At 39.3% G+C, this 12,036-nt stretch overlaps 1 protein-coding gene across 1 annotated transcript in view; it reads left to right on the top strand.

Annotated features, from left to right (window-relative positions):
• Nucleotides 1-8,067, top strand: part of irs4b (insulin receptor substrate 4b) — a 31,199-nt gene extending 23,132 nt beyond the window's left edge. Inside the window, exon 2 of the mRNA XM_088649124.1 lies at nucleotides 1,519-8,067. Coding sequence (XP_088505250.1) covers nucleotides 1,519-1,523 — 5 coding nt within the window. The 3' untranslated portion in view covers nucleotides 1,524-8,067. The remainder of the gene's footprint in view (nucleotides 1-1,518) is intronic.
• The last annotated feature ends 3,969 nt before the right edge of the window (nucleotides 8,068-12,036 follow it).

Below are 12,036 nucleotides of genomic sequence, written 5' to 3'. Positions count from 1 at the left end.
AGACACGGACAATAGGAGTTGTGTCATCCAAGGCTATGACCACCGGAGCCCGCAGTGAGAGTGCCAGTGGAGCAAGCGAGCAGGCGAGCAGTGCATAGACATTCCAGGTGATGCGAGGGTGGCGATTGTGAGCTGCTGTCACAGGAGGGGAGGGTTGTGAGGGGTGTACAAAAAAAGGTCCATGATGTCGGCCGCTTTTCCATTAAAGTCATGAAGAAGGCTGTTTTGGTTTTCAGGACTTGCCCAATGCCTCATCTTATTTCACTCAAATCACAGTCCTCACAAACTATTTCTTCAGACTTGTTGAAGGATTTTGTTTCTTTTTTTCCAGATATTCCGACGATATTCTCAAGTCAGACCTCAGAATGTTTCTCCTGCCTTTTCTGTTCTTTTAATTCTTGATAAAATACTGTTTTATTGATGTTAAACTAAAATGCTTCAAGTACAAATACATGCTTAGCACATATCAGTCTTCTCTTAGGTCCTTTTCAGACTTCATTGAATTCTCACATTTTTCTATGTATTGTTTATTTTTTCCATTTCAAGAGATGATATGAATAAGTACAACTTGAGCAAATTTGTGGGGGAAAAATTTAAAAGAAGTGTTTAACTTGAGGAAAATTAACTTGTTTCCTATAATCCCTGGTAAAGGTTGAAAATCCAGTAGCTAGAAAATAAAATTACAGGAATGATTGTTTGAGATTTTCAGCTGGTTTTATAAGGTAATAGAAATGTTTTTTTTTTAACTGCATTACGGTGAAATTCCAATGGAAATAACTTTGTTTACTGTACGGTATGGCACAGACCAGAGTGTCATAATTGTAAATTAAGAAACACACAACAGGACAGTAACCCACAGAGAGATCTAAAACCTGCAGGTACTACATGGGGAAAAAAAGGAGAAGAACAGGCTGTTCTGTAAAACATGATCTCATTACTTCCTGTGCCTGGATTTGCCTCATGCAAAACTGTTTTGGGATAAACCTGATGGAAAAGATACCACAGTACTGCCAAAGATTGAAAAGTGCTTGTGGAAACAAGTTAATGGTACCAGGATTTTCAATTATTAAGGATATAGTGGAATGCCTATTGATGATAAGAATAATTACTGGGAATGAGTGAGCAACTCCAGTCCCTAGTGGCTGCATTGTTTTCTGGTTTTCATACCACCTCCAATTTTAACTACTTAATTGCGTTAATTATTTTATTTGAATTTTTAATCATTTGCTAAACAAAAGATATTTAGGGCTTCATAGCCCAAGGGTTAAATCGACATCTCTGGCCTAGATTATAACCAGATGTAAATGTAAAAGGTTGGTCTTTTTGATTGGGGAAAAATGTTTATAGTGGTAGTCTGGAAATATACTTTTCTCTTTGTTACACACATCATTTAGATCATGTTGAACTTTAAAAATATAAATTTAACGTGCCGGTCTTCGGCTTCATGATTTGTAAGTTGATTTCAGACATTTCTCTGTACTGTGTATCCTGAATGTTTTTTCTCCGTTTCCTTCACAGACTGAAGAACATGGCATCGAGTCCGTTTCCAAACCCGGCTGCTGTGGTCTGACCCTGCGACGGCAGTGAGCTACAATGCCCCTTTTAAGCAGCCCCCCCATTTCCGGTTTGACCCCAGCTGCAGACCCCTCAAACTCACCCCAAAAGAGAAGGCTTTTTTTTCCCTTTATATCCAGCAGCAGCACCAACAACTGAATAGCGATTATTTAAAACCAAGTACTTTTTCTAATCTGTGGAGTGGTTGCCGTTTTGAGTGGAGCACCTTGACGTGACCTAAAGAATGTTTTATTTTTCCTTGAAGAGCCCAGGGCGGTCAACACTGAGCAGTCTGGCCAGCTGATCAGCCAGTAGAGTTTACAAGCATTACATCTAGCATGTTATTATTTATTTCTACTTTGGTTTCTTACTCTGAGGATCCCAGTTTATCCCACAACAGTTCAGCAAGGTTCAAACCCTACCCACCACCTCGGAATTGTTGCTCCTATTTCTGCTCTTGCACTTTGAGGCTCAGGTGGCAGAAAGCAGCTCTGCTAAAGCAAAGCCTGGTCCAAGTGCAACATGCTGTGAATATCTGAGAATGACAGTCAGGCTGTAGAACCCCCCCTCCCCGTCTTACCCCATTTTGAGTCGACCACTTGCCAAGTATGTGTTTGACAAATGGGGATCTATACTTGGACTTTTAAAATTCACTCTCAGCCAAATGATCTGATACTCTATCCAGCCCCCAATACCTACTGAGCAGCAGTGCCAAAGGCCAGTGGTTTGACCTGCTTCTTCATGGTGTAAGCCCTGATGTTTCTCCTTTTACACCTGCGATACTGGTGATCTGGTGTCAGAGTGGGGTCGTATGATACAAGCAGATGCTTTTCTGAGTGTTCTCTCTCTTAAGGGTTTCCCGCTGTGCAGCGAAGCAGCCAGAAAGCCTAAAGAAAGCCCTTTTACGGAAGTGACAGAAACGGGAGGGAAAACCTTGCTCACGGATTCAGGTGATTTTCTGCACAGCAGAGGCAGGTGGCATCCTGGCAGATGAATAGTATTACCAGGAATATGCTGGTATTTCCATTCACACACTTATCAGAAACCTCTCAGACTATAATTAATAGCCACTGCAGGTTTGCAGTTGTTAATGGCAACTAATCTGAGCAGGCCTGGAAAACAAGTCAAACCCCTTATTGTCACTGCAGGTGTTGCCACGCGTAAGTGAGGATTTTCTTTCCTATATAAAATATATTTAAGTTCGTAGTGCAAATAGAGACCTATGGGTGAAAACACATGATAGTGTGTGGAAATACCCAATACTGCTAGAAAGATTGAAGTACTTTCTTTAAAAAATGCAAAATGCCTAAGTGAACCCTGTTTTAATAGTCTCATTTGTTTTTGGTACAGTCTGTCTCACCATCCTCTACAGTAAAAATATATGAATACTCATAGTGCTGATGAGATTAGCCAGATGTTTCATCACCTGGCCAATGTGAGCTGGTTCCTCTTCCCCCTATCCTGTCTGATTCCTAATTGGAAATTTCTTTGCAAAGCCCTTTCGTGCCACTCTGTCCTTTTACAGAGAACTGTCTCCCAAAGTGCTGTTTTTTTGCTTGTTGTCTCAACACTGTTGCTGCTCCAGGGAACAAAGCCTGCAGGACACGTCTCTCGATCACCTTTGCTGTCTGCTCATGCTCACCAGACAATCAGCTGTCGGGTAACGTGGTGAGGCAACGGCTTGTAACAAAAGGATCTGATACAGGGTCTGGAGCGGCCATTCCGATGGGTTTTCCATGTTTACCTTCCTTGTGAATGGATAGGTCAAGGCACGCTGTAGTCCTGGGCTGTGCTCAGCCATGGCAGAATGTCTTCTGTATAGCGTTTCCCTACCTTGTCCCGGCCCCTCCTGGCAGAGCAGGGTTCTGATCCAGCTCAAGTGCTCAATCAGGTGCTGGTTGGACTGGAATCCTGGCCTAGTCAGGGTTGGGATGGGGGTGGGGAGGTTTTCCATTTCAGTCATCACCTTCAACTAGCAGACAAAAACAGTGCTCTAAAATCCACATAATTTATTCTGTACTAATGACCAAAAAGTCTTCTGCTTTTATCGTTTACGGTATTGTCCATGTAGGCAAAAAAAAAAGTTTTAAAGTGTGGGGTACTATCATTTCTGTATGGACAAAATAACAAAAACTGGAGTTTGCTGTACACTTCATGCGAGGTTTTGGAGATATACAGCAGAACGAACTGGTACGAAACAGTTTACAGGACTGTTTTTTTTTGGTACAAAATGCACTATTTTTATTTTGTGGTACAGAACACTAAAAAAACGGGAGCCTTGTTTGTGAAATATTTCCACCCTGTTTGCTAGTGGTTAAGACTCAGCTGTCCATTCTTGATCTCTTTGCCATGGGATGAAGTCATGCATGCGTGAATTCGTCAGGAAAAGCATTGGAAACAACAGCAGCACCTCACGTTTTGTTTTTGATTTTAACTGACAAACCTTAAATGAAGAATGCCTTTGTGTACAGTTGTACAGGTTTCTGAGGGCTGGTTTATACTGCGTTGTCAACTAAAGCACACAGTCGATTCGTTGAAAGTCTGCACAAGCTCATACCCCAGGAGTTTTCTCCACGCGCCCAGTGCCTGTTGAAGCAAGGAGATGCCTGCCGTTCATCAGTAGCACGTTCTCCCAAAGAAGTGGGCAAGAGGCAGCATTACAGGCTGGGCTGGGACTGGCGGAACAGCAAGAGCTGTAAACCTCCTGCGGATATTTAAAGGCATTTTTATGGAAGCTGTAAAAATGACATTGGCATACCCTTTAAAGCAGTGAGAAATCAGTAAGGATGAGAGGTTCCACAATGCAATGTTGTTGCAGGAGACTACACGGGAAAACACTAGAAAAAAATCTGATTCAAGTTACAGTAACCTCACACATACCTCATTAAAGCTTTTTATATAGACTGAGAGTTGACAAAAGAGCATTACCTAGTCTTACTATTGCAATGGCTTGTTTTTATTTTATTTTGATGCATAAAACCTTTGCACATACCCTGCGTTCTGTCAGAATCTGCTCATTATTTCTTTTTACGTGGTACAAATCTGGCTCTGTAGTCCTGGGTACTTACTGGAGATTGTGGAGAAAGGAGCTTTGGTACTCAATGATGGCAACTTTTTCTGTCCATTTCATTTTGCTTGTATCCTTGGTTCTGTTTAGAATAGATGCTTTAGACGGGAGGCTAAAGCATAGCACCGGCACTGGCTTTCTTTTTTGAGTGCAGACAAAAAACAGATGTATGTACGACAGTAGCTTTTACTGCAGAGGGCAGCTGAGAACAGGAGTGAACAGTACAGTATGTGCTCTTGGGGAATTCTCTGCAGTGATTGACAAGGCCATGCCCATCTGCAGTGCCCTACGTCTGACTTGGCAAATATAAATCAACCAGCATACCCGTATCCATACCCTTACTCAACCTGTTGTAATTGTAAGGTTGCCTGGCTGTAGTTTTCTTGTTTCCCTATTGAACCATGTTCAAACAAAACACGAGGCAGGGCATACATACTTGCCCTCTTGATGACAAAGTCCTTCAATATTAATATAAAGTACACCCCACTTGTAAAAGAAAATAGTTTAATACACAAACTTGCATCTGAAATGATTTTCTAATTGAAACAAATTGATTTCAGATAATTTTCCTGTGACTTGAAAATCTACAGGAAAAATATATGATGTAACGATATAATTAAGTTGTGTATTTATAACACATCTCTCATCTTTGTTGTAAGCAGAGATTTTAGCATTTAAAATACCCCACCCTGCCAAAATGGTTTGTTTATTCCACAGCCACTTGGATATTATTTGTTTATTTTCTTTTTAATTGAAGTGTTCAAGTACAGTCACAGAACTAGATACCTTTGTTTTTGCCGCAGTTGAGAACTCGACCTTTTGGGTCATGTTGTACAAATGGCTGCTTTAGGCATGACCAGGATGACTTTTTTTGGGCAGGACACGAGACCCCCATTTTGGAGAGAGACCCTGAAGCTTTAGTCGTTAAAGAGCGGTCCCTATAAGATATTTTCCCAGATGGACTGAAGTGATTAAACCTGTCAGAAAGAAGAGTTCCATACTGTTCCTTTGTGAACATGCTGGCCGTATCCATTCATTAGGATAGTCCTGTGTTTTTTTTTCTAATCATTAAGACATATGCATATCTTGCAGTAATCAAGTACATAGTATCCCAGGAAGTTTTGTTCAGCAGATAGAGTGAAGTGGCAAACAGGATTAGAGGCAAGTACCACAGTGCAGCTCTGTGTTGCACATGATAGAATTGATATACAGTATAGTGCTGAAAATGGGCTTTTTTGGTTTCACAGTTAAACAGATCTTTTAACGGTGTTCATAGCTCATACATTACAGGACAGATGTCACTTTTCTACCAGACAGCACAGAGATTTACATTTGAGCATCACACAAAAGGATTTATGTAATTGAGTGTACTTAGAGCAACAGAGATTTTGTACAATGGCACTGTCGGTCCTAAAAACAAGAGATCATTATTTTTATCGCATTGAAGTTTCCCATAATTAAAACATTTATTTCTCAAAATGAATGTAAGTAATGCAAGACTAAAAAATGAGTACTAGTATATGTCTATATATGAAGCGCTGCCCACTGCTAGATGGTTTGTATTCGGCAGGATTGGATGTGCGTAGCGTTTTTCTTAATGGATGGTTACCTCAAACATTTGTGATGGTAAAGTCCATTTCCACAAGCTCCACAAACACAATTACAAAAAGACCTGCCTGCAAATACTGGGAGTGAAGGAGCATTCTCTTCTGTGATAACTGCTATGCAAAACCAACTGGGTTTTCTCCGAACGACAGTGTTACACACAATCTGTGCTCTTTTTCCATCATGTGGTATAAACTGCTGTTTGTGCAGTCTATCTTCTGCGTGGTTTGCAGTGTGACTTTGTTACCTGCACAATGCCAAGCTACTTTAGGCAGACAGAATGGGGTATCTGGGTAGGGCCAGAGCTGAACTCCTTTGCTGTTCACTTTTTATACAACTGCGGGCATAAAGAAACATAAACCCATCGCAAATCTTGTAAACTTTATATTTTTTACAGAAACCTTCTTTCAGCTCACAAGTTTTGTTTTCAGTGGTACTTGGGTTTCTATGCACTTTAATTTAGAAAAATCTTGCAAAAGTAGATGGACATTGGGGGGAAAAAAAGTTAGTTGGGCTTTTACTCACAACCTCAGACATGAGTACTGTTTTGTCATATGCAAATAAAAAGAAAGCTGTTCTCCCTTTCAGTAAGTTGTAAACATAGGACAGATTTTGCAAACAAAATGCATCTGGATCTTTTAGTCAGAGAATAATATGCTACCTTTTTATATTTTTAGGATGTTTTGTTACAGAATGGATCAAATTACCAGCCTACGACAGCACTAAATATAACACAAATTATCCCAACCCAGCTGAAACAATAACCCTTTCCAGTTTGTGTGTCCTTCCAACATTCTGAAAAACTGAAATAATTGTGATTTTTTCTTTACAAAGTTTGAAGTGGATTGTTTTTTCAGCTTGGTCAAGTTGATTTATGTTTCCCACAAATTACAATATACCTCTTCGATGAAAGTGGAAGAAAAGTGTTGTGGCTCACCAGAAAAAGAAGTGGAATGAGCTCAGCGGTCACTTCTGTTCATGTCCCAGATGAACCCGGGTACGAAGGGCATCCGTGTATAAAAAGCTGTTTATGTTAGGACATAGAAGAGAGAAACTGTTTAGTTAAATTAATGTTTAGCATAATATTTAATGACCTTTGGCCTTGGTACCTTTTTTCTTGTTTTGAAATATTTTTGCATCAAATTGTAGTGTCATGATTTGTTAAAATATCTGCCATTTTTGAAGTAAAAGCACTGATTTAGATGGTAAATAAAAATAACCTCAAAAAAATCTACGATAAAATGTACAGGTACAGCATAAACTTTATGCAACTGTTTTGAAATTTGTTTTTATCTAGTTTACAGTTCTGAATTAGCTGTTTGGTATAATGCCGGATGGGTTTCTAAAGAGTACGAGAAAGTTAAAAAAAAAATCTAAAAACATATCATTAAAGGAAAGAAAAAAAACATTTTGCAGTTTTGTAAACCTCTGTACACTGTTTTGTATTTAAATTTGATTTGCTGCTGTAAAGTATAAATAACTGATGCTAATGATAAGATAATGTCTTTGCTACGTTCTGTGTGTTTAATTTGATAAATGGAAGCTGTTATTTAGGCTGTACAGAATGGAAGTATTCACAGTGGATGTGTGTTCATGTGTGGATTATTTCTGCAGCGAGTGTCTTTGAGGGAAAGGTCACTTTTGAACCGAGTCTCTGGCTGCGTCTTCCACTGTAAATACTGTTGCGTGGTTTTCCTATTAATTGAGCCATGGTGGCATTTTGTTGTTTTCTGGGGGGGCAGGGGGATGAAGATGATGACTCTGGAGTGCTGTATAGTGTGCATATTTATCTGGCTTATTTTGCTTTCAATAGAGCTATTGCAATAAAACGTGTTCATGTACCTTATGACTCCTTCTTTGCCATCTGGTTTTGTGTTTTACATGCAGAATAAATACTTGAGTTGGTTGTGATTGAAAAGGAAGCTGAAAAGAAGATTACAAAAGTACTCCAGCTTCTATCCCAGGTACAAATACATAAAAAAACCATACAAGTAGGATCAGTGACAGGTGAACTTGGACATAAGAGTAAACAGAGCAGTCCTTTAATGTGTACACCTGGCTTACTCACTGAGTAAAGGATAAGCTAAGCACCCTTTTGGAGCCTTGCCTACACTTCATCCTCCTAATCTAGAAGTTGGCAGCTTGTCAGCTTTTTTACTTTGAAAAGAAATCGACCTTATGTTCCAGCACAAGACTTCATCTCTCTCTCTCTGCCCTGACGACTCCCAGCTTTCCATTGGTGGTACTGACATCCTCCATCCCCGGGGAAGATCCTCTCTCTCAGGATCTCGCAGTCACACTCTGTCACTGCCCTGCGATGAACTGGCGTTCTTGCAGAGATCGATTCCGTCTCCCATGTCCTTGAATTGGACAAAGCAGTTAGAAAATGCCTGGCGTATGCTTCCCTGATGTACCTCCACTCTTGCTCCAAAAGTAGATCACCAATCTGCAAAGCATCATGGTCTTTTGGGGATGCAGTTAAAAGCTTGCCACAAGACAATCTGGGTTGGGTCTAGAGATCTGTCCTCCTCTCGTGCTTAAATAATGTGAGAGTATTCATGTAAAATACAAGGGAGAAATAGTCTGATATTAGAATCTAGAAAAACAGGCTGGAGAAACATCAGATCTAAAAAAATCTATCGCACACCAGCACATTAGACTTCGTGAGATTTTGTTTAAGGGGGGGGTCTGAATATGGTTTTGTTGCCTGCCAGGATAGGCTCCAGCTCCGCCCGCGACCCTAAATCGGTTAGAAAATCGATGGATGAATTTAGTTCTCGTGTCTTTACACAAAAGGCGGTGGGTGTGAGGAGCAAACCAACAAGTGATGCTGTGGATGTGGTCCTTCAAGAGTCCTGGATCATTAAACCCGGGATGGGAGAAGATTGACAGCCGACGTGGCCTCTCTTTTGCGACCTGCCTTGTCTTTTAACAAGAAACAGGAGATCTGTTTCCCCCTAAACGCTGGCAAGGTTGATGCTCTTAATTTATGAGTGTTGTTGACCACTTGTCATTTGTAATAAATACCTTGCAGGTGACTTTTTCATGATGTCAAATAAATTAGATTAAGGGATCCGGAAGTTCTAAGAAAAAAGGAGCTGTATTTACAAACTGGAGTGTAGTGCTCATCCAAGGGCTTTAAATAGCTTTTCTGTTTAAACAGTGTCTGGCCACTCAAGGCCTTGTTAAACAGTACAGTTTTACCCTCTGCAGACAGAGGTTGGTGACACGGTGGAACATTAAAGTCATATTTCTATATCAGGAAATGTATTATCTCTCTTAAATATGAAAAATAAATGATAATTTTTATCAAATTAGATTGCTCCAAATGTACAGAAAAAACAACCATCACATTTTCTAATATATACATTGTCAACAGCGAAAACAATTAGATCAACACCACGCACAGGTGCATTTTTTTAAAGTTAATTTTCAATGTGGCTTTCCCTAGTGGGTTACTCTTTACCTTTCCTTGTAGTTTAATGCTAGGTGCCTATAGAAAGCAAATATACAGAGCCCTCCCCAACAACACCCTGCAGCCTTATGTATTAAAGACAAAACACCAAGCATTAGGAGAGGAGACAGAAAAATCTGTTCGCCTGGCCTTGTATGTCTACTCCAGAAGGTCATACAAAAAACTGATATGAACACCATGGATGTGCAGGTACTGCAAAACACGGAATAGTCCTGACATCTGTAAGGGGGTGGTTCTCAGTTTCAAGCTACATGGATCTGCATTACAATTTGCCTTGAACTTCAGACAAGAGACAGTGAAGCCCAGCATCACAAGTCAGCAGAAGGGGTGCTGGGAGTGTTTTAAACGATACCAGCATATTACTTCATGTGATTAGGAGAAGAATATAAATTAAATAATACTGTACGCCACCTTAAACTGTAAGGCACAGATTCCAAACACCCAGAATTCTATTTCACCACTGACATTGTATGTACAAAAAATTCATGGCAGGAGCTTTCTTAACAGAATCAGTGGATTCACCTCCTTAATGTTGCTTTTGTCAGGTAAACTGCTGAAGCTGGATTTCAATGTTTTCAAACAGAATTGCACAATGTAAACAGGTTTCTGCTGTCAAGGCACAAACAGGTGCTAATGATATAATACTGACAGAATTTCAAGTACTCGTAAGTAAAAATAAAGGAAGTTATTCCTGTTATGAACAGGGACAGTGAGACATTCAGCAGATTGTTTTCCTGAAATAAATGGGGGAAAAACCTATTTTTTTAACTGTGAACTCTAGGTTTAATGATAACTGGGATAACTTGCTGGAGGATGCCTAGGTTTGATACAAAATAGTTTACTTAATAGAGGTGTTCCTGTCAATTAGTAAAACGCGTGTTGTTGTGTTGCAGATTATTGACTAATTCATTTTCTGAATCTCATGCTGTTTTCTAAAAACTTTAGTCTTATAGAAAGATTGTTCTTCTGAAACAAAACTATTATGACATTCAGATACCACTGATAATTTATTGATCTATTATTAAACATCTTATGAGAGTACATTGTAACTCTGCTACACCCCATACAGCTAAATATGAAATATTACATGTAATCTAAGATCAATCTAAGATTAAAACTGTTTTTGTTTGCTTGGACCTGGCTGATGATGATTTAAGTCAATGAAATCACGTTTATTTACAACAAAGTCCAGAAAACGCATTTAAGACATTGGGGACAAGATAGCATTTTCCTTGACATGCAAGATTGCAAATGGAACAATTTGGGAGTTTTTTTAATCCTTGTCTTTAATACTAAATAGACAATGTCTTGTGCTTATTGCAATGATGTACTCCCCACCTGAAAGAATTGTTCTTATCAGAAATAGCAGAATTCCTGGTTGGAATTAATCAGGATTGTTTCAATTGGAGATACAAGCTGTTAATAATAATGAAGTTCATTCAAAGGTCATGGGGAAGAACTACATTTTGATTTTTAACATATAAAAAGACCTTCACAAAATCATGGTCACACCTTAGAATTAATCATCTCTCCAGAGCTGAAAATTTGCATCATCCATGTACACATAAGAGCACCAAAAAAGTCACAAACAAGAGAGTCATTAAGCCCATTTGGTAGTTAGTAGCAAACTGATCCAAGAATCTCATCCAGCTGTTTCTTGAAAACGTCTGGATATCAACTTGAACAACATGGATAGCTTTTTCCATCCGTCCACCACCCTGTGGATAAAAAGTGCCTCCTGTTCTGAGTTTTATATGCAGTTCCACATAATTGCTCTTGTGTCCTTTGTATTCTTCTCTATCCATGACTAAAAAGTCAGTTCTTTCAGTCTGTCAGTGTAGGACATTGCCTTAAGCCACAGAATGTATCTGTCTGCTCTTCTTTGGACTGATTCCAGAGCAGCAATATATAGTTTTTTAGGAACGTGGTAACCATAATTGTACACAAAAGCATTTAAATGATGTCCTGCTGGCGCATTGTATAATTTTAACATAAAAACCCTTGATTAAATGTCTACAGTTTTAATTCTATATCCTGACATGTTGTTTGCCTTTTTACTGCTTCCCTACAGTGTCTAGAGCAGCCTTCTCCAACCCTAGTCCTGGAGTGCCTGAATCCAGTTATCTACTGCATGTAGATCACCCTTCATCACCTGTTATTTAAAGATTAGGAACACAATTGTGTTTCATTATTTGATCAATGAACCAACTAATGTTTCGATGAAAGAAACTGAATCTTGAGGGCTAAAGGATATTTTGATTTTTGTGCCAAATGATCTTGAAATTATTTCATTCAACACACCCACCTAAATTGATCATTAACTTTCTCCATACCC

The sequence above is a fragment of the Lepisosteus platostomus genome, chromosome 10 (assembly GCF_059453375.1).
Source record: "Lepisosteus platostomus isolate fLepPlt1 chromosome 10, fLepPlt1.hap1, whole genome shotgun sequence".
In the NCBI taxonomy this organism is placed as follows: domain Eukaryota; kingdom Metazoa; phylum Chordata; class Actinopteri; order Semionotiformes; family Lepisosteidae; genus Lepisosteus; species Lepisosteus platostomus.
Note: the sequence above shows the minus strand (reverse complement) of the source record. Positions and strands in the feature narration are given on the sequence as shown.